The following is an 18,624-nucleotide window of genomic DNA, read 5'->3' as shown; positions in this document are numbered from 1 at the left end:
CCTTACAAGCCTAGCCAAGTTCTACCCTTATTTCCATATCAGCAACTATTGTCTCTATACAAGAGGGACACATCTGGACCCCCCAGGGTGAATTTACGGTTATACATACAATCGTCCAGATTGCATCTGAAGAGGGCCAATGAGGTGCTCTGTTCAACATAAAGTGGGAGTCTGTTCCAAAAGTGTAGTAACCTCTGGGAGACAAATATGTCCCTCCGGCAGGTTCTATTAATGCAGACCAAATAATGGTTCCGAATCACCAAGGGAGAATGGAATTATCCTTTACTGTTATTCCAACAACAGATGATAAGCGCTTTCGTCTATCAAATGAGACTTCATCAGATAAAATTATACTGGTACCACTCCTATATTTATATTACCAATAATTGTCTCAATCATTCAATAAGTTAAAATTTAAAACACCTAACCAAATTAATTTATCCACCACACCAGTGTATACAAAAACATATTGTTGAAATTGAAAACAATTGTGTGAAATGTTAAAATATTTTAAATATAACAATTAATTATTTAAAATCTGGTATGACCACTTTATACAAATTTTTTTTTGTGTGTGTTTAGGAACTGTAACATGAATAAAAATAAATTCATACTTTCTCTGCTTTGTCTACTAGAATAGCTTTGATACTAATATATCCGTTCAAACCAGGGAAAATGTTAGCCTTCAGTCTCAACTGCTATCTCACTTCCCTATAAAGTAGTGTATTGTGTATTATGTGTATAGTGTATTTTTTGTATAAAGTGGTCATACCAGATTTAAATAATTAATTGTTATATTTAAAATATTTTAACATTTCACACAATTGTTTTAAATTTCAACAATATGTTTTTGTATGCACTGGTGTGGTGGATAAATTAATTTGGTTAGGTGTTTTAAATTTTAACTTATTGAATGATTGAGGCAATTATTGGTAATATAAATATAGGAGTGGTACCAGTATAATTTTATCTGATGAAGTCTCATTTGGTAGACGAAAGCGCTTATCATCTGTTGTTGAATAACAATAAAGGATAATTCCATTCTCCCTTGGTGATTCGGAACCATTATTTGGTCTACATAGTTGGTTCAGATTTATTAGTGTGGTTTTGTGCTTTACTTAGGTTCTATTAATGCCACATACCAGGTTAAGGTCTTTAGAGTGAGTAATTTGCAGAGATGCAGCATTTCCAATACAGCAGGGTCAAATATTGCTTTGTATGTAAGGCAGATATCACCTCTGAGTAGTCTGTATGAAACAGAATAAAGTGACAATGATTTCAGATGATCCACATAGGACAGATGCTGAAGACTTTGAATTTTCCTTGAGTGAAACCTTTGTGGTTTCTCCAACTTCTGCAGCTGCTTGGAAAGGTGCATACCAAAAGGGGCGTTGTACTCAAATTATTGGCCTGATGAGGGAAGAGGACTGGGAGGTTATAACATATTTATTTCTGGAGGCAATGCCCTTACTTATGAGATGAGGCAGCATTTCCTTATGAATATATAACAGGAAATGCTAAAAGGGTTTTGATTGGATAATTAATTTGTAAATATGATATATTAAGCTGTAATTAATCTGCATTAACTGTTTTTGCATCTGATGAAGTTCAAGTGAGAATGAAAAAAAGCGGTGATACAATTAAAGCATTTAGTGCAGTTATTCGTTGTGCTGTTGTTTTGGTCAATAAACTGTGTGGTGCTTATACTACTTATTTTGATCATTTGGAGATTCTGTAACCACTCCCAATTTGCAGTCATCAGCAAAGTTTGCCAGCCGCAGACCTTTAGTTTTTGCTTGTACTTTGGAGAAATAGATTCCAAACATTAGAGGTCCCAGGAATGATCCCTGTGGAGCACCACTGGTTATAGGTCTGCTGTTGGAGGTGGATTCCCCTGTTTTGACTGTATGGGTTCTACCAGTGAGCCAGTTAGTGACCCATCTAAAGACATAAGAGTTGATACCTGGATGGGTGAATTTGTCAATGATGCCAGAGTGCACGATAGTGTCAAATGCCTTGGCTAAGTCTAGGTAGGGTGTATGCACAACTTTCCCCTCATCCATGGCCTTGGTGACTGTCTCGACTGTCTTGAAGATGTACACCAGGCTTAACAGGCATGATTTCCCTTTGACAAATCTAAACTGAGTAGGGTCAAGTGTTTGATTACCTATATCTTTGTTGATAAGGTGATGATTCGCTCCATGGCTTTGCAGATAAGACTAGTCAGGCTAATAGATCTATAGTTCACAGGGTCAGCAGAAGCACCACCTTTGTGCAAGGGAATAATGGTGGCCATTTTCCATTCAGATGGGACAAGGCCATTGCTTCGACTATGATTAAAAAGAGTACCCAGTGGTGATGCCAATTCTTGTTGGACCCCATGTAGGACGCGGTCTAGGTTGTTATCAGGTCCCATAGATGCTGTGTTTTTGGCCTTAGAGAGAGAGTGTTTACAACCTGCTCCTTAGAGATACAAGGTAGGGTACAGGTGGTATGGATGTCATGGGTTACGTGTGGCATGGACAGGGGGGTGAAGTTTTCATACAACCTGTCAGCCAGCAGGTTAACTTTGTCCACAGGCTCAGTATATGTGGTATCATACCTGTTTGGCACAAATCTGGGCCTTTCCTTTTAGGTTACAGATGCAACTAAACAATGCTTTATGGTTGTCTTTAGTTGAGGAAGCTAATTTGGATTCATAGTTTACTTTGGAGGACTTCACAAGAAGTTCTATTTGCTTGTTTAAGCAGGGGAGGGAGTGTTTCTAGTTTGGGGCCCGCTCTCTCTGACTCTTTGATAGCAATTTCTTCCTCTTATTGTAAATCCTGTTAATGGCAGTTGTCCACCAGCCAGGTTTGTTCTTCCTTGAGGAGCTTGTGTTGGTTCTATCAGGTATGGCCGAGTCAATGCAGTTATACAGGTGTTTGTATAAAGCATTGGTGTAGAACTCAGCATAGTTGCCAATTCCATCTGAGGGGGGAGGTGCAGTGGATCTATTTATACCATCCCGTAAGTGGTCATAATCTGCTTTGGAGAAGTTGTTTAGTTGCTGCTGGGGATGGGGGTCAGGTGTGATAGTTATTTCAAATGAGACTGATCTATGGTCAAATCTCATCAAGGAAGACCTCAGAGTGGGGGTGCTACAGTAGTCTGCCATATTGGTAAACACCAGATCCAGGATGTTGGCACCCCTTGTGTGGTTTCAACCAGCTGGTCCAGGGCATTGGAGTTAATGAAGTTGAAACTTTAGGCAAGTGAGTTTGAGCATGGGAAGTTAACGTCAGCCAAAACTATGGTGTTCGGATGTATCTTGTTAGACACAAGTAGATCCAAATAGGCAGAATGAGTGTCCTGTTTTATGGAGGGGATCCTGTAGCTGGCAATGACTTAAATATGTGTCCTACCAACAGTTAGTTGCACCTGAAGTATCTCCAGGGAATCATGCTGTTTAAACAATTTGGAGGTGTGTTTATTTTTAATGAATATTGATACACCACCTCCTTTAGTTTTCATGCCTTCAGTTTGTGGTCTAAATGTGTGGAAGGAGGTGTAACCTGGTATGGCTGGTGTGCTCTCCACAGCCTTGAACTAGGTCTTGGTGACTGCACAAATGTCTGTGCCTTCCAAGGTGAGGGTTACTTCCAGTGAGTGAAGTTTCTTGTTAAGACTCCTAGCAGTTAGCAGCATAACCTTGTGGTTGTTTTTAGATGGAGTTTTTACTTTGGAATTTTGTCATTGAGACACTGTCTAAAAAAGGCACTATGATGGTGGCAACAGCCTTAGCCAGTAACCAAAATCCCAGGGGTGACGGATGAAGACCTTCTCTGGCAAAGCATCAAGGTCTGTCGATCATGTCATCCCAGGCTGACAGATACTGGATCCCCTTAGAATCACACCAGAAACTAAGCCGGTTATTGAAGTCAACCATTTTCTGTTTGTACTGAGGCATCATCCTAGGTGAAGGTAAAATGCTGCTTAAGGCTAGGGACATACCTGCCTGTGACACACAGAGAGCTCAGTCATTTCTCTCTTCATATAGTCCAGAGAGGTACATATCGGGTCATTCACACCAACGTGGACCATAACTGAGTCATAACAGTACCTGTTGTTGAGAGGCTTGAGTGCATGTTTGATGTGGTGGATCCTGGCACCTGACAGACAGCTGACCATGACCTTTGCCTTATCCAACCTGCTGAGAGGGACATCTGTGTGTTTCATGATGAAATCACCTATGACTAATATGTTTGGTTTTGTGGTTTGCCTTAAGGGCTTGGCAGGTGAGGCACTGGTGCGTGATCTATTATGTGCATTGTGTTCTGCAGAGGAAGTATTATGTGTAGCATACTTGTGTTTGGGAGGTCTCTATGTTTAAGTATGTTTCTGGTGAGGAACTCCACAAATGTAGGTATGTGTGATATGGGTTTGGGTGGAGTAGGAGGTGGTGTGTGCATGCTTATGACCCGCTCATTATCATGGTGTGTGAGAGGGAATGGATTCAAGGTTCTTAATATAGCTGCATCTCTCACATGTTGAGTTTGTGTGAACTAGGAGTAGAGGGTTGTCGGTGAACATGAGGCAGTTGCTACACTGCCTCAGGATGCCCATGGTGACCAAGCTGGCTGGGGGAACTGTGGAAAATTGTCCATAGTGTTAGGTAAATGTATATGGTCATGAAAAGAGGTTGCACTTGGGAATGGGTAGTGGGTGAGAGGGTGTGAGGTTGTGTTGGTACTCTGAGGCTAGGCTTATTGTTCCTCCTCCCTGTAGAGCAGGGCCACAGAAAACCTCTGAAGGACCACAAGCAAAGTGCTAAGGGAAAATTTAACAAGCAAAACTTTTGCTTCTGTAACCACCAACAGTAACCACCACTATGTGACAGTGCACATTGGTACACTACACTCAAACAAGCACAAACACTGGGATTAAATGAAACAAGAAACTCTTTTTATCTTAGACTAGCCAATCAGGGTGCTCTCTCTGAGCTGTAGTCCAAACACCCTCGAACAAATAGGACACAGACAGCACTCTCCTTCCACAAAGGTGCAGAAGGGCCTTCACCAACAAGGATGGCTTGAATTTGATGTGCAGAAGTTACAAAACAGACCCAGAAACAGCAAAACTGGAACTGGGCTATGCTACAACTGAACTTGTACAGTTTACAGTAAAATGTGGCAAAAAGCAGTTCATACAATTCAAACAGACAGTAGAATACAAATACAAATTAAATGTGCAATATAAGAGCAAAAACAAGCACTTGTAGTTAGTTGGAAGCAATTGATGCCTCAGATCTTTTAGTAACTCAGTGAAGAGCTGGTTTGTTTGTTGCTGCCATTTTGAAGTTGTAGTTCTCTTCCACTTTAGAAGTAAATGTATTTTGTTTTAATAAACTCACTACAGCATTACTACTGTGCTCCATATCCCCTCCTAACATCTTCTAAGCTAAACACAGAGGGGCTGGAAAGCAAGCCAAAACTAGAAAGTGGAAGCAAGTGTTTAATTAACAGAGTTAAGATGCTGACTTGGTGTGTGTGTGCGCAACATCAGGCAGCATTTGAGGACAGGAATGATAACCTAATGTCATTACTTAAATAATTCTAATGACGTGAAATGGTGCCAATGTAGCACATTAGTCTAGTTTTTGCAAAATATTTTTACTTTATATGTAACTTTTATCTAGATAGTCAGTATTATGGCATCCTCTCCAGAGCTGCAAGGCTAAGATTGACTAGAAGGTAAAACGTTATGTGCCTCACCATATGTAAACCTGTTCTGACCAATAAGGTATGTAGATTTCTGTTCTGTGTTAAATGTTTTTCTCTGTGGGATGCCATTAAAAATGGGTTTTCCAAGCTGAGCATTCCTCATCATCATCTTCTTTCGGCTGTTCCCATTAGGGGTCACCACAGCGGATCATCTGTTTCCATTTCTTCCTGTCCTCTGCATCATGCTCTTTCACACCAACCACCTGCATGTCCTCTCACCACATCCATAAACCTTATCTTAGGCCTTTCTCTTTTCCTCTTACCTGGCAGTTCCATCCTTAGCATCCTTTTCCCAGTATACCCAGCATCCCTCCTCAGCACATGTCCAAACCAACGCAATCTCGCATCCCTTGCGTTGTCTCCAAACTGTCCAACCTGAGCTGACTCTCTAATATACTGATTCCTAATCCCGTCCATCCTAGTCACACCCAGTGCAAATCTTAACATCTTTAACTCTGCCACATCCAGTTCTGACTCCTGCCTTTTTGTCAATGCCACCGTCTCCAACCCATATAACATAGCCAGTCTCACTACCCTCTTGTAGACCTTCCCTTTCACTCTTACTGGTACCCGTCTGTCACAAATCACTCCTGACACTCTTCTCCACCCATTCCACCCTGCCTGTACTCTCTTCTTCACCTCTCTTCCACACTCACCATTACTCTGAACTGTTGATCCCAAGTATTTAAACTCATCCACTTTTACCAACTCTACTCCCTGCATCCTCACCATTCCTCTACTTTCCCTCTCATTTACACACATATATTCAGTTTTAGCCCTGCTGACCTTCATTCCTTTCCTCCCTAGAGCATATCTCCACCTCTCCAGGGTCGTCTCCACCTGGTCCCTACTCTCACTACATATCACAATGTCATCTGCAAACATCATAGTCCACGGGGTCTCCTGTCTGATCTCATCTGTCAACCTGTCCATCACCACTGCAAATAAGAAAGGGCTCAGAGCTGATCCTTGATGTAATCCCACCTCCACCTTAAACATATCTGTCACTCCCACTGCAGTCCTCACCAATGTCACACTACCCTCGTACATATCCTGTACCACTCTTACATACTTCTCTGCCACTCCCGACTTCCTCATACAATACCACAACTCCTCTCTAGGCACCCTGTCATATGCTTTCTCTAAGTCCACAAAGACACAATGCAACTCCTTCTGACCTTCTCTGTATTTCTCCAGCAACACTCTCAGAGCAAACATTGCATCTGTAGTGCTCTTTCCTGGCATGAAACCATACTGCTGATCACTAATCATCACCTCCCTTCTTAACCTAGCTTCCACTACTCTTTCCCATAACTTCAAGCTGTGACTGATCAATTTTATCCCTCTGTAGTTACTGCAGCTCTGCACATCACCCTTATTCTTAAAGACAGGTACCAAAACACTTTTTCTCCACTCCTCAGGCATCCTCTGACTTTCCAAAATTTCATTAAACAATCTGGTTAAAAATTCCACTGCCATTTCTCCTAAGCACCTCCATGCTTCCACTGGTATATCATCTGGGCCAACAGCACAGCAAAAAGCTCGAAACCAAGACCAAGTAAAAAGTATAATCCAAGGCAGTGAAGAGCAGCAAGAAACAGCGATGAAACCAAAGGTAAACTCCACAAAAAGTTTATTCAAACACAACATAAATTTCTCCAAGTCCTTCAAACACACAACATAAATTTCTCCAAATCCTTCTCTCAAGCGCTTTCGCTCAGTGCAATACTGAGCTTTGTCAAGATAAAAATGCAGGGCAGAACAACCTTATTTGTAAGTCTCTTAATGAGATCATGTGCTTTGTTAATTATTGTGGAGATTACCTTTGGCTTCATCGCTGTTTCTTGCTGCTCTTCGCTGCCTTGAATTATACTTTTTATCTGGGCCAACAGCCTTTCCATTCTTCATCCTCTTCATAGCTGTCCTTACTTCCTCCTTGCTAATCTGTTTCACTATCCCCAGATCATCCAACCTTCTCTATCTCTCATTCTCTTCATTCATCAGCACTTCAAAGTAGTCTTTCCATCTACTCAACACACTCTCCTCGCTTGTGAGTACGTTTGCCTCACTATCCTTTATCACCCTTACCTGCTGCACATCTTTCCCAGCTCTGTCCCTCTGTCTAGCCAATCGGTACAGGTCCTTTTCTCCCTCTTTAGTGTCCAATCTCTCATACAACTCTCCATATGCCTTATCCTTTGCCACCTCTCTGTTTGCCACCTCTCTCTTTGCCATGCGCCTCATCTCCTTATACTCATGTTTACTTTCTTCATCTCATTGACAATCCCACTTCTTTGCCAGCCTCTTCCTCTGTATACTATCCAGTACTTCCTCCTTCCACCACCAGGTCTCCTTGTCCTCCTTCCTCTGTCCAGATGTCACACCAAGCACCTTTCTACCAGTCTCCCTTACTAGCTCAGCTGTAGTTACCCAGCTCTTCTGTAACTTTTCACTGCCTCCCAGTGCCTGTCTTAACTCTTCCCTGAATTTCACCTCACAATCACCCTTTTTTAACTTCCACCATTTAATCCTTGGCACTGCTTTCACACTCGTCTTCCTCTTCTTGATCACCAACGTCATCCTACAGACCACCATTATATGCTGCTTAACTACACTTTCCCCTATCACCACTTTACAGTCTCCAATCTCCTTCAGACTGGCCCTCCTACATAGGATATAATCCACCTGTGTGCATCTTCCTCCACTCTTGTACGTCACCCTATGCTCCTCTCTTCTTAAAATACGTATTCACCACAGCCATATCAGCTAGCTCTCTCCCTATACCAGTCATACTGCCAACATTCAAAGTTCCTACCCTCACTACTACAATCCTAACCTTCCTCCTCTCTTCCTGCCTTTGGGCATGTCTTCCCCCTCCTCTTCTCCTTTGGCCAGCAGTAGGCCAATTTCTGCCAACACCCTGTTGGCTAACAGTACTGGTGGTGGTTGTTGTTAACCCGGGCCTCGATCGATCTGGTATGGAAATATGAAATGTCCGCATAAGTCATTTGGCAGAGGTTTTACGCCGAATGCCCTTCCTGACGCAACCCTCCCCATTTATCCGGGCTTGGGACTGGCACAAAGAAATGCAGTGGCTTGTGCATCCCCAGTGGGTGGGTTCAAGCTGAGCATTCCGAGTAACTATAACTAAGTAAATAAATAGATAAATAAAAGCACTGCACTGAGGTAACTAGAATGTCTGGAATATGCTGTCTAGACACAGACTTTATATGAACTGTAATTTAAATGAGAAGAATGCAAATATATATATATATATATATATATATATATATATATATATATATATATATATGTGTGTGTGTGTGTGTGTGGGGTGTGTGAGAGAGACACACATTCCTGGTTATACACACATGGTAGCATTACATTACTAAGAAGGTGATACGTTTAGAATCTCTTTAGGGGTCATATTGCAGTTTTGCATTTTATTAAGAATATAAAACATCTGTTTTCATAAAACGATGCAATCTGCATGAATTTTTCAGCTTTATGAGCTATTCAGTCTGAATTTCTATACCTGAACACAGCACCCAAGTACCCAACCAGTGTTTGGAACTCCTTAACTGGAATTCCCATTTCTTTATTGTGCTGGTGTGGTCAGAAGTGCACTGTCAAGTTATAATGAATACCTTTTCACTTAATCTTGTGATTTTTCAGTAGCTATAAAGAGTAATTTGTTGCAATTGACATGGAACAGAGTTCTGTACTTACGTGTATGCAAACACCTCAAAATCTGGATCTGTCCCTGGCATCATTCTCATTGTCTTTGTGATATAGTCGGTGAGTTCCCGGACAGCTTTCAAAGCCGCTGTAAACTCCTGCGAGTTGCTGAGTGGTGTATGATATGCCATGAATCTGGTTGCTGAAAAGACAGAAAATACAATGTACTGCACTTGTGGTGATTTTTTGACTGTGTTTCTATATTACGAGGACTGGGATTATTCATCTAGTGGCAGTAGGTGTTGGGTCTATATTATAATCTCAAATGTTTCAGAGTTCAAATGCATAAACATCGAACTTTATGCATCGAACTATTAAACAATTGAAACACAATAAAAATATTTGTAGAACAAAAAAAAACAAACTAAAGTGTAGGCAGGGGGGCAAGCCCCCCTGCACCCCCACACCACCCGCTACTTAAATATGCCAACTCTGAGATTGCGCTACAGTGTAGGAAAGGGAAATCTCCCCTTTCCGCACCATACTACATTAAAGTGCTATCTCGGAGTTGGTATATTTAAGTAGCTGGGGGTGCAGGTGGGCTTGCCCCCCCTGCTTTAACCCATTAGGGTAAGTATTTGATGTTTAATTTTTTTTTTATTTTCAAAGTTACGGAACTTCGATAATGTGGTGTCGACCACATTGTATTCGATGTTCTGTAACTTCGAGATTATAATACAGACCTGTAGGTGTTTGCCTGGTCTGTCTGAGTTAGGAAACACACAAAAGGGCTCCAAGTGTATTTTAATTTTATTGAACAAAGGGCTCAGTAGTTAGTTTTGTGTATTTTCAGTGCCAGTATAAATTTGATACATTTGCATGGCTTTGTGCTCATTTCCAGAGAGCTCAGTAAAGGTTGGCATCACAGCCTGTGTTCCTGAAGTGTTCCTGAAGTGTTTTCCTTGCATCCAGTGCCTTCCGTTAAAACCTTGTTCACCACACCCTTGTAGCTCACCAATTAAAGGACTGGATAACATCAGTATGCAATTTCCTAACTGTCTCCTTTGAAATCAAAATCAATTTGGTAATCCCAGTAAATTGTAACAATTAGGAATTATTCCAAGCAAGCTACCTTTTATTAAGTGATAGTTTATTGAAATTCAATGCCCCTCCAAAATCAGAGAACACAGTAGCCTATGTTCACAGAAACTTGGTACAGTCATGTCAATGGCTGCTATACCTGCCAGTAAATAAGCACAAAGCTAACTCTAAACAAGCCTCCCTGGTGGCATCCTAAATTTAAAAAGTTGTTCAACAAAAGGGAAAAAATGTCATAGCTAAAATCAGGAAATGTAACTCCCATAAAAAAGAGCTCTCCTCAAACCAATCAGGCATCTAAGAGAGCAAATTAAGCCCAATAAAGCCAATTTCAACATCAAGATAACCTCCCAGGCAAAAGACAATGGTGAGGCTGCCTTCAGCTATGTCACAAACCTCAAAGGCAGTACACAACAGTGTTCCAAACTGGTAGCTAATGGTGCCCTATTCACTAAGCCAGGCAATAAAACAAATCTGCTGGGTGACCTATTCAGTTCCAACTTTACCCCTCCCATCTCCAGCAAACACCCCTCAATGAAATATGGCCTGTCAGGGCCACTAGAGTCACTATTTAACTACAGTCTCAAATCATGTTTTGTGCCACATAAATTGAGGACTGCAATGGTCATCCATCTTCACAAGGGCAGACCATCAACAGATCTCAGAAACCACATACCCAGCAGTAGTCTAACTAGTCTTTATGCAAAGCCATAGAGGGAATTATTATGGAATTGATTAACAAAGACATAGGAAACCTTTGGACACTGGACTCATCCCAGTTTGGTTTTGTCAAAGTAGGGTTATGCCTGGTGAAACTGGAGGACTTCTTTGAGAAGGTTACCAAGGCAATGGATGAGTGTAAAATGGTACATACTGCCTACCTTGTCCTAGCTAAAGGCATTTGATACAATACCCCACTCAGGCATTGCTAATAAACTTAAGGAATTAGGCATAAACCCTTATGTAATGCACTGGACAGCTAGCTGGCTCACAGATAGGACACAAGAAGTTAGGATTAGTGGGACCATCTCTACAAAGAGGGCAGTCACCAATGGAGTCCCTCAAGGCCCCGTAATAGGTCCACTCCTCTTTGGTATCTACTTCTTGGAAATCAAGGCCAATGTCAAAAGCCTCTGGCTGACCAAGTTCACAGATGTTTGAAAACTGGGAGCAGTCATAGATTCCACTCAAAATGGAAACATCTTACAAGATGGTCTGTCACAGATGATTTAGTTTTGCCAAAGCCACAGCTAAAAACTCAATTCCTAGAAATGCATAACAGTACCTCTTGGGAAGTTGGTTACCTCAGGAAATTACATCTTCAATAAAACACCTATAAGAGTTGACCCACTAGTCAGGGATTTGGGAACACATATAGATAGTAACTTGGCCATCAACCAACATGTGTCCAAGGTAGTACGAAAATATTTCTATGTTGCTTAATTTAGAAGTAAGGCTATGGCATCTAGGCCCAGTGAAGTCATTGTGCCCCTATACTCAGCCTTTATCAAGCCCATCATTGATAATAACGTCCCCTTTGGTATGTACCTGACCAGACACATGCAGCAACTGTTTCTTTACAAAAAGAATATAGGGCATAAACACAATTCCCTGTGCAGATGGCCTCAAAGCCCTATTTCTATACTCAGTATTCTACAGACTACTGAAATGTGATCTATGCCTGACATACAAGGCACCCTTGGACCATGCTCTGATGGACCTTTTGCATATCCGCAAAACAACCAGCATCAGAACTACTAAATTTGAGGAATTTTGCTTGTGATGTAAACTGGACTTTTTGGAGAGGCAGAGTGCTGATTTATATCTCAGAGAATTCCCATTCTCTGGAATAGGCTCTGCATCCATGTGAATCACAGTTCCTAACGCTAAGCGTGACCTGGACCAGTTGTTGAGAAATTGGAAATTCACCCCTGGTGTGGCTCCCATGTCTCTGATAGACAGAGGCAGTCAGTAAATCATGTCCTAAGTAACAAACACCCCCTATATAATTGTCTAAAATATAGTAACGTGTGGGACACATTTGGGTTCCATGGGTAAGCTTATGAAGGCCTTAGTGGTCATTAGCCTAGTATAAACACATGAATCTATGCTAAAGAGCCTTAACTAAAACATATTAACTGATACTGTGAAACATCTGTGTTTTGAATATTCTATATAGCATTTTTCTAGTTTATCAGGAGAGCAAAATCATTGTATTTGTGGCAAAATATACTCATTTTACCAGCTATATAGTTAAAAAAGTTGGCTTATATGTTGAATGTTCTTACCCTTTTTATTATGTGGGGTTTAAGAATGAAGGAGGTGAACGGGATTATTAACTGTTTTAAAGTGGACTTTAGCACCACATCTAAATCAGCTGCTTCAGAAAGGAATTGCAGTGCTGAGACCTCTGTGATGGCTTGGTGGTTAACTACTGTAACTATGGTGTATAGAGTCCTAGGTTCAAGACCTGCATGGCAGTTTATTTTAGGGTTGGGAGGGTGGCCTAATGGTTAAAGTGTTTACCTTACAAACACAAGGTGCAGGGTTTGAGTCTCAGAAGGCATAATTGGCTAGACTTAAAATGGCTCACAAGGGCACTTAGCTTAGTACTAATCTATGAACCTATGTATTTTCCTGGGTAACCAGAAATACCCTTCTGTAATCCAGCCAGCTCCAGATTTCCAAGTTTTGTTGTTTGCTCCCATAGTGACCTGAATCATTCCATCCTTGTTGCATGTGCTTTATATTGCTACAAAAGTCTGGGTAATATTTTAGCCTTCCTCAGACCTGCTGGGTAGCTGCTTTATTGTAAATCCTCTCTGTCTCTCTAAATGTAGTCCCAGCACTGCCTTCACTTTGTCTCTTTTTTTACTATTTGTACATTTATTATCTGAATGGTTTCTGTGCCTGTAAGCCTGAAGTTGTGCTCTGGTGGTACAAATGCCTTACATGGCTGATCAGGAATTCCATGATTCAGTTATAGATATAGCATACCCTCATTCCTATTTTTAAGTAAACAGACTTGAGATTTCAAATGCATATATTGCTAGCAAACAAACACATATAATAAAAACAGCTAATGCAAAATCTAAGGTATATAGCAAAGCAAGTTTTTGTTGCTACAGTGCAGTGTATTGTGCATGCCTTAGTCTCAGGGGTCTGTGCTTCAAAAAATAGAGGCACTGTATAACAACATAAATCCAAACATAAATTCTACAAAGGAACTGTGGAGGTTCCATTATCAGCTTCACAGTGTAGCAATCCATGAATGTGCCTTCACTATTTGTCTTGTCTTCTAAAAGTCTAATTTCATTAGTAAAACAGTGTAAAGCTATTTCAAAGCAGCATTGCCCACATGTAGAATCAATGGAGCTATGTACTGCATAAGTAGTACCCTTTTGTTGTTTCATAAATTTAATACATTGAGGGTGTGGTTGGATGGCCTAATAACTATTAAAAAACACTGTATATACTCAAACTGTACCATACCTTAAATGGGTTTGTATGGATATACCCATTTAGTCAAACAGTAAATAAAGCACTGAGTGAAGGATAACCCTCCCATCACTCCTTTTAGAGTTTTTCTTGTACAAACAAAAAAAAGTGTACAATTTATTCATCAGAAAGATGCTGAAAGAATCAATGAGACTGTACTATACTGGAATTAACTGGAAACAACTGGAATGAGACTGGAACTAACATCTGTATCTGTTAATTACCCAAGCTCATGCTGAACAGGTGCCAGTCTCCCCTTTATGGGCCAACTCTTGTGTACTTTTCAGAATGAATTCTCCAAACACTGTAGTTAATTTAATAAGGCTTTATTAGATGTTCACAATATCTGATTACTGTCTTCAATAACAGTGCTGATAACAGTCTGTAGAAATGCTGATTAGTAATAACAGTGCTGCTAAATATATCCAAAGTTTCTGCATGCATGTTCTGATTGTCCTGAATAATGTAAACTGAAACCGTCTTTATTTGACCTGTCTTCTGTACTCAGACTAGAGTGCCTGTATTGTAGCTTCCTTTCTGAAATGCTGGATAGTTAATCTTTTCTTTGTCAGGTCAGACTAACTAACTGACTTCTTTAAATGTATCTGAAGTATATTTTAATAATACCAAAACCCTGTAATGCTTTATATACCTCCTTAGCCTTGGCTTGTTTTGCTGTCTTAGCTGTCCCATTATCTAACATTTCCTTGAGTCTTCCATTGAAAAAGAGAACAGAAAAAGAATAGTCGGTATCCTTCCCTTGGGAACTGTTATCTCGCATGCTTGACTAGCAAGGTTGTTCTTTCCTTCTGCTTAACTTTCTTTTCTAAAATGTGTGCATAAATGAAACACACACTACATTTCTAGGCCTATTTTACCTTTTAGCCTGTCTAATGCCTAATAACTACTTTAAAATGGAAGTCCCTAATCTAACAGGTGCTTTGTCTAAACTTCTACCAATGTCTTCATTTTGTACTGCATTTTATGATGCTAAGAATGCAGAATCACCTGCAAAATAGCATAAGCTATGTTGTTACAGGCTGCACTGAGGAGCTAAAAATTAGTTCTAAGAGTTCTAAAAATCTGGCAGACTAAGTATGAGTCTTAACAGCATTTGCCTGCATTCCTTTTTTTAAGCAATTAACATCTTTATTAAATTATCACTTATGACATAGGCAATCATACATTTATGTAAATGAAAACAAACCATGTTGACATAATTTTAGTAGCAAACACTATATCTTCCTTATAACCAGTCACTGTCAGACAAACATTGCATAGCTTATTTAAATCCTTCCTTCTTTTAAACCTCATTCCTCCTCTGCATGTATTGTTCCCACAATTCCCATTTTTTTCTATGTAATTTGCTCCGACCCTTTTCTAAAGATTCCATTTCCAGTTGTTTTATCTTTGCTACTATATTCACTGTTTCTAGTACAGTTGGTTTATTCTTTCATTAGAAGTTTCTAGTACTTGTTTAGACTTAACAAGGCCTTACTATGTCTAGGCAATTCTAATTACATACCATAGCTCAAAAAATAATTTCCTTAGTTATACCAGTTTGCTCACCCAGTATTTCTGATAGAGTAGTCTGCAGGGGTATTTTTAAAGTCTGCCAACTCACTACACTCCCAGAAAATATGTTCCCAGTTACCTCTTTCTTCCCCATCATACCTCCAACATTTGCTGTCTACCTTAGGAAAAATTTTTCGGAGTCTACTTGGGTTATAAAAATACCCATGTGAATACTTTCAAGCAAAGATCCTACATCTACTGGACTGTGTTGCATACTTGGGAGACATACATATATCTCCCCATTGGTTCTTTCTGAATTCCTTATCCAATCTCTCTTCCCAATCCTTTCTAACCTCTTTTTATTGATTCTTATAGTTATCATGCAATATTTTGTATGCTCTACTAATTATTCCTTTTTAACAGCATCTGCCATTCTAGATTCTACGAAAAATTCTACCAGTGCTGGTCTTTCATTTAGGATCCCCCTATTTCTTTCCCTTTGCCTATGCTCTGATATCAATCCTTGATAGGGAAGGCAATCTGTAACCTAGTCCAAATAAATTATTGGCCTCTTCCCATTCTATTGCCTTTCTCTCTCTAATTTGTTTGCTCCCAATACCTTGGTTCTTTTGATAGTTTTCTCCAATAAATTCCAGCCTTCTCTTGCCTATTGTCTGTATCCCTAATTGCAGTCATATCCATTGTCATACTCTCTTTTCTCCATTTCCAGCTTAGTTCTTAAAATACTTCCTGAATATAATATTCTGCATGGTTATTGTTATTTTCTTAAGGATCTGCAACCAAAATCCCAGTATCTCCTTGTTTCTTAAGCTTCCCTCCTGTTTTGTCATCATCCCTTCTCACTTCGAATTATAATTTTCTGCTTGTGCTATGTGTAGCTCTGAAATACCCCTTCAAATTGGGTAGTCCCAAACCACATTGTTCTAATGGAAGAATTAGCTTATTCCACTTGACTTTTGTCGTCTTTCCCTCCCAGATAAAATTCTTAAGCTCTTTATTAATTGCTATCCACATCTTCTCCTCTGGTTGGTAACAATATGCCTGATGTGTGTATAAAACTAAAGGGAATACAACCATTTTAACTGCTTGTATCTTTCTATCCATATCCATAAAACAGAGCTTCAGTTTCTCAGTTTTTGTATTATATTTTGTTTGTTCTCTTCCCACATATCCTTAGCTGCCACACCAGAATCCTTTGAATCCATACTCCTAAATACTTCATTTTATCATATCCCCATAAATATGAAAATTGCTGAACGAATTTGTGTGAGTACATAATTTACAGCTAAGCTATTGCCTTTGTTGTAGCTTCATTAATTTTCTATCCTGAAAAAAATTGAAACTGTCTCAAAATGTCCCACAACACTGAAATGTCCTTTTCTGGTTTTATCAGGCATAAAATAATAGCATTTTCAAATAGAGGCAGCTTTTCTTGACTACCATACTAATTATATCCTTGAATTTCCGAGTCCCTTGTTTTCTTTGTCAGTGGTTCTACATATAATGCAAATAGTAAAGGGGAAAGAGGACACACCTGCCTGAGTCTTCTGCTCAAACAGAAGTTATCAGAGAAGAACTCACCCACTTTGTTGCCTCCAGTCCCTCATATGTCCTACTAATCAACCTTATAATTTTATCAGGGAATGCAAATGCTTCCATCGCCCTGCTCATAAACTTCTAGCTTACTCTGTCAAATGCTTTCTCTGCATCAAGCCCCACCAACAGTGGTATTTTCTTACATTCTGCTTCCCTCTGGATCATCATTGTTCTGTCAGTGTTGTCAAGTGTTTTCCTCCCTTCCACAAAACCACATTGATCCATATCTATCAATTTTTGCATCATCTTTGCCATTCTTTTGGCGACTATAGACATAAACACTTTATAATTATTATCATGGTTTAGGATTGAAATGGGCCTGTATGATGCTGGATCTGATGGGTATTTACCCTCTTTAGGTATTACAGCCATCAGTGCTTTCTTCCAGGATTTTGGTGCTTCTTCTCCTCTTAAAATACTGATACAACTGTCCATTTCTTTACTTTCAGGATAGGGGTTATAACAAAGAACTTAAGGGTGTGACTGATCGAAAAAGGGCTTACAGAAAAGTTAGGATGGGCCTCTTACTGACTAAGCACACAAGAAGTGAAATGGATGTAGTTACCAACACTCCAGATAAGGGCCATCACTCTACTAGGATTATGTTCACTTACAGTAATAACATGCATGGGGTCTATGACATAGTAAGGAATAATTGGAATATTCTCAAGACTGATGACAGTTTGAAAGGATTTATAGGCGATAGACCTTTTTTTTGGCTTTAGGAGGAACAAGAACTTAAAGGACATCCTAGGGCAAGAAATGGGATCAAGACAAAAACAGATTATTAATAAAGCAGGGACCGTACCTTGCGGTTACTGCAAGGCCTGCAGCTTCATCAGTAAGGCAACATATTTCAGACACCCCGTTATACACAAGGAGTTTCACTTTGGAGCTTAAGCAACTTGTAGGATGACAGATGTCATTTATTTAGCTTAGTGGCAACATTGTTTAAGTTTTTATGTGGGGAAAACCAATTGCATGCTCAAAGTGAGGATTTTACAACATCTGTCAGCTGTCAGAACCAAAAACCAACACAATGCTATCTTTAGACTCATTAATCAACATGAAGGGCATGAGTTTAGGTTTAAAGCAATCTGGAAGGTAAATAGCAGCTTTAGGGGAGGGGATATATAAAATAATCTGACGGAGTTAGAGGAAACCAAGTGGATAATAGAGTTAATGGCACATAGATATCCAGGGCTCAATGAGGTTGTCCTTATGAAACCCGCCTTAAAAAAATAGGTGGGTGCAATATTGAGTAGTGATTGGCTGTTATTATGTTTAAAGTCTAGTAAGCAGAAGGATGATCCATCTGAAGAAGGGTTAAGACCCGAAAGCGCTTAAGAAGTGGACAGTTTCATCCTTAGTTTTATTCATTGTCATCGTTTGCATGTCTTTTTAATTATATTAAATGTTTTACAATCAGTGGTGATCTGCAGCGATTCTTATTTTA

General features: G+C 39.9%; 1 protein-coding gene across 1 annotated transcript in view; it reads right to left on the bottom strand.

The window, feature by feature from the left end:
- The window catches only part of NPC1L1 (NPC1 like intracellular cholesterol transporter 1), a 243,697-nt gene that overhangs the window by 71,037 nt on the left and 154,036 nt on the right, over nucleotides 1-18,624 (bottom strand). The window contains exon 17 of the mRNA XM_044082234.1: nucleotides 9,492-9,642. Within this exon, the coding sequence (XP_043938169.1) occupies nucleotides 9,492-9,642 (151 nt within the window). The remainder of the gene's footprint in view (nucleotides 1-9,491; nucleotides 9,643-18,624) is intronic.

This window comes from Protopterus annectens, chromosome 9.part0, assembly GCF_019279795.1.
Source record: "Protopterus annectens isolate FY-2018-M chromosome 9.part0, PAN1.0, whole genome shotgun sequence".
NCBI classification, from domain to species: Eukaryota; Metazoa; Chordata; order Ceratodontiformes; family Protopteridae; genus Protopterus; species Protopterus annectens.
Note: the sequence above shows the minus strand (reverse complement) of the source record. Positions and strands in the feature narration are given on the sequence as shown.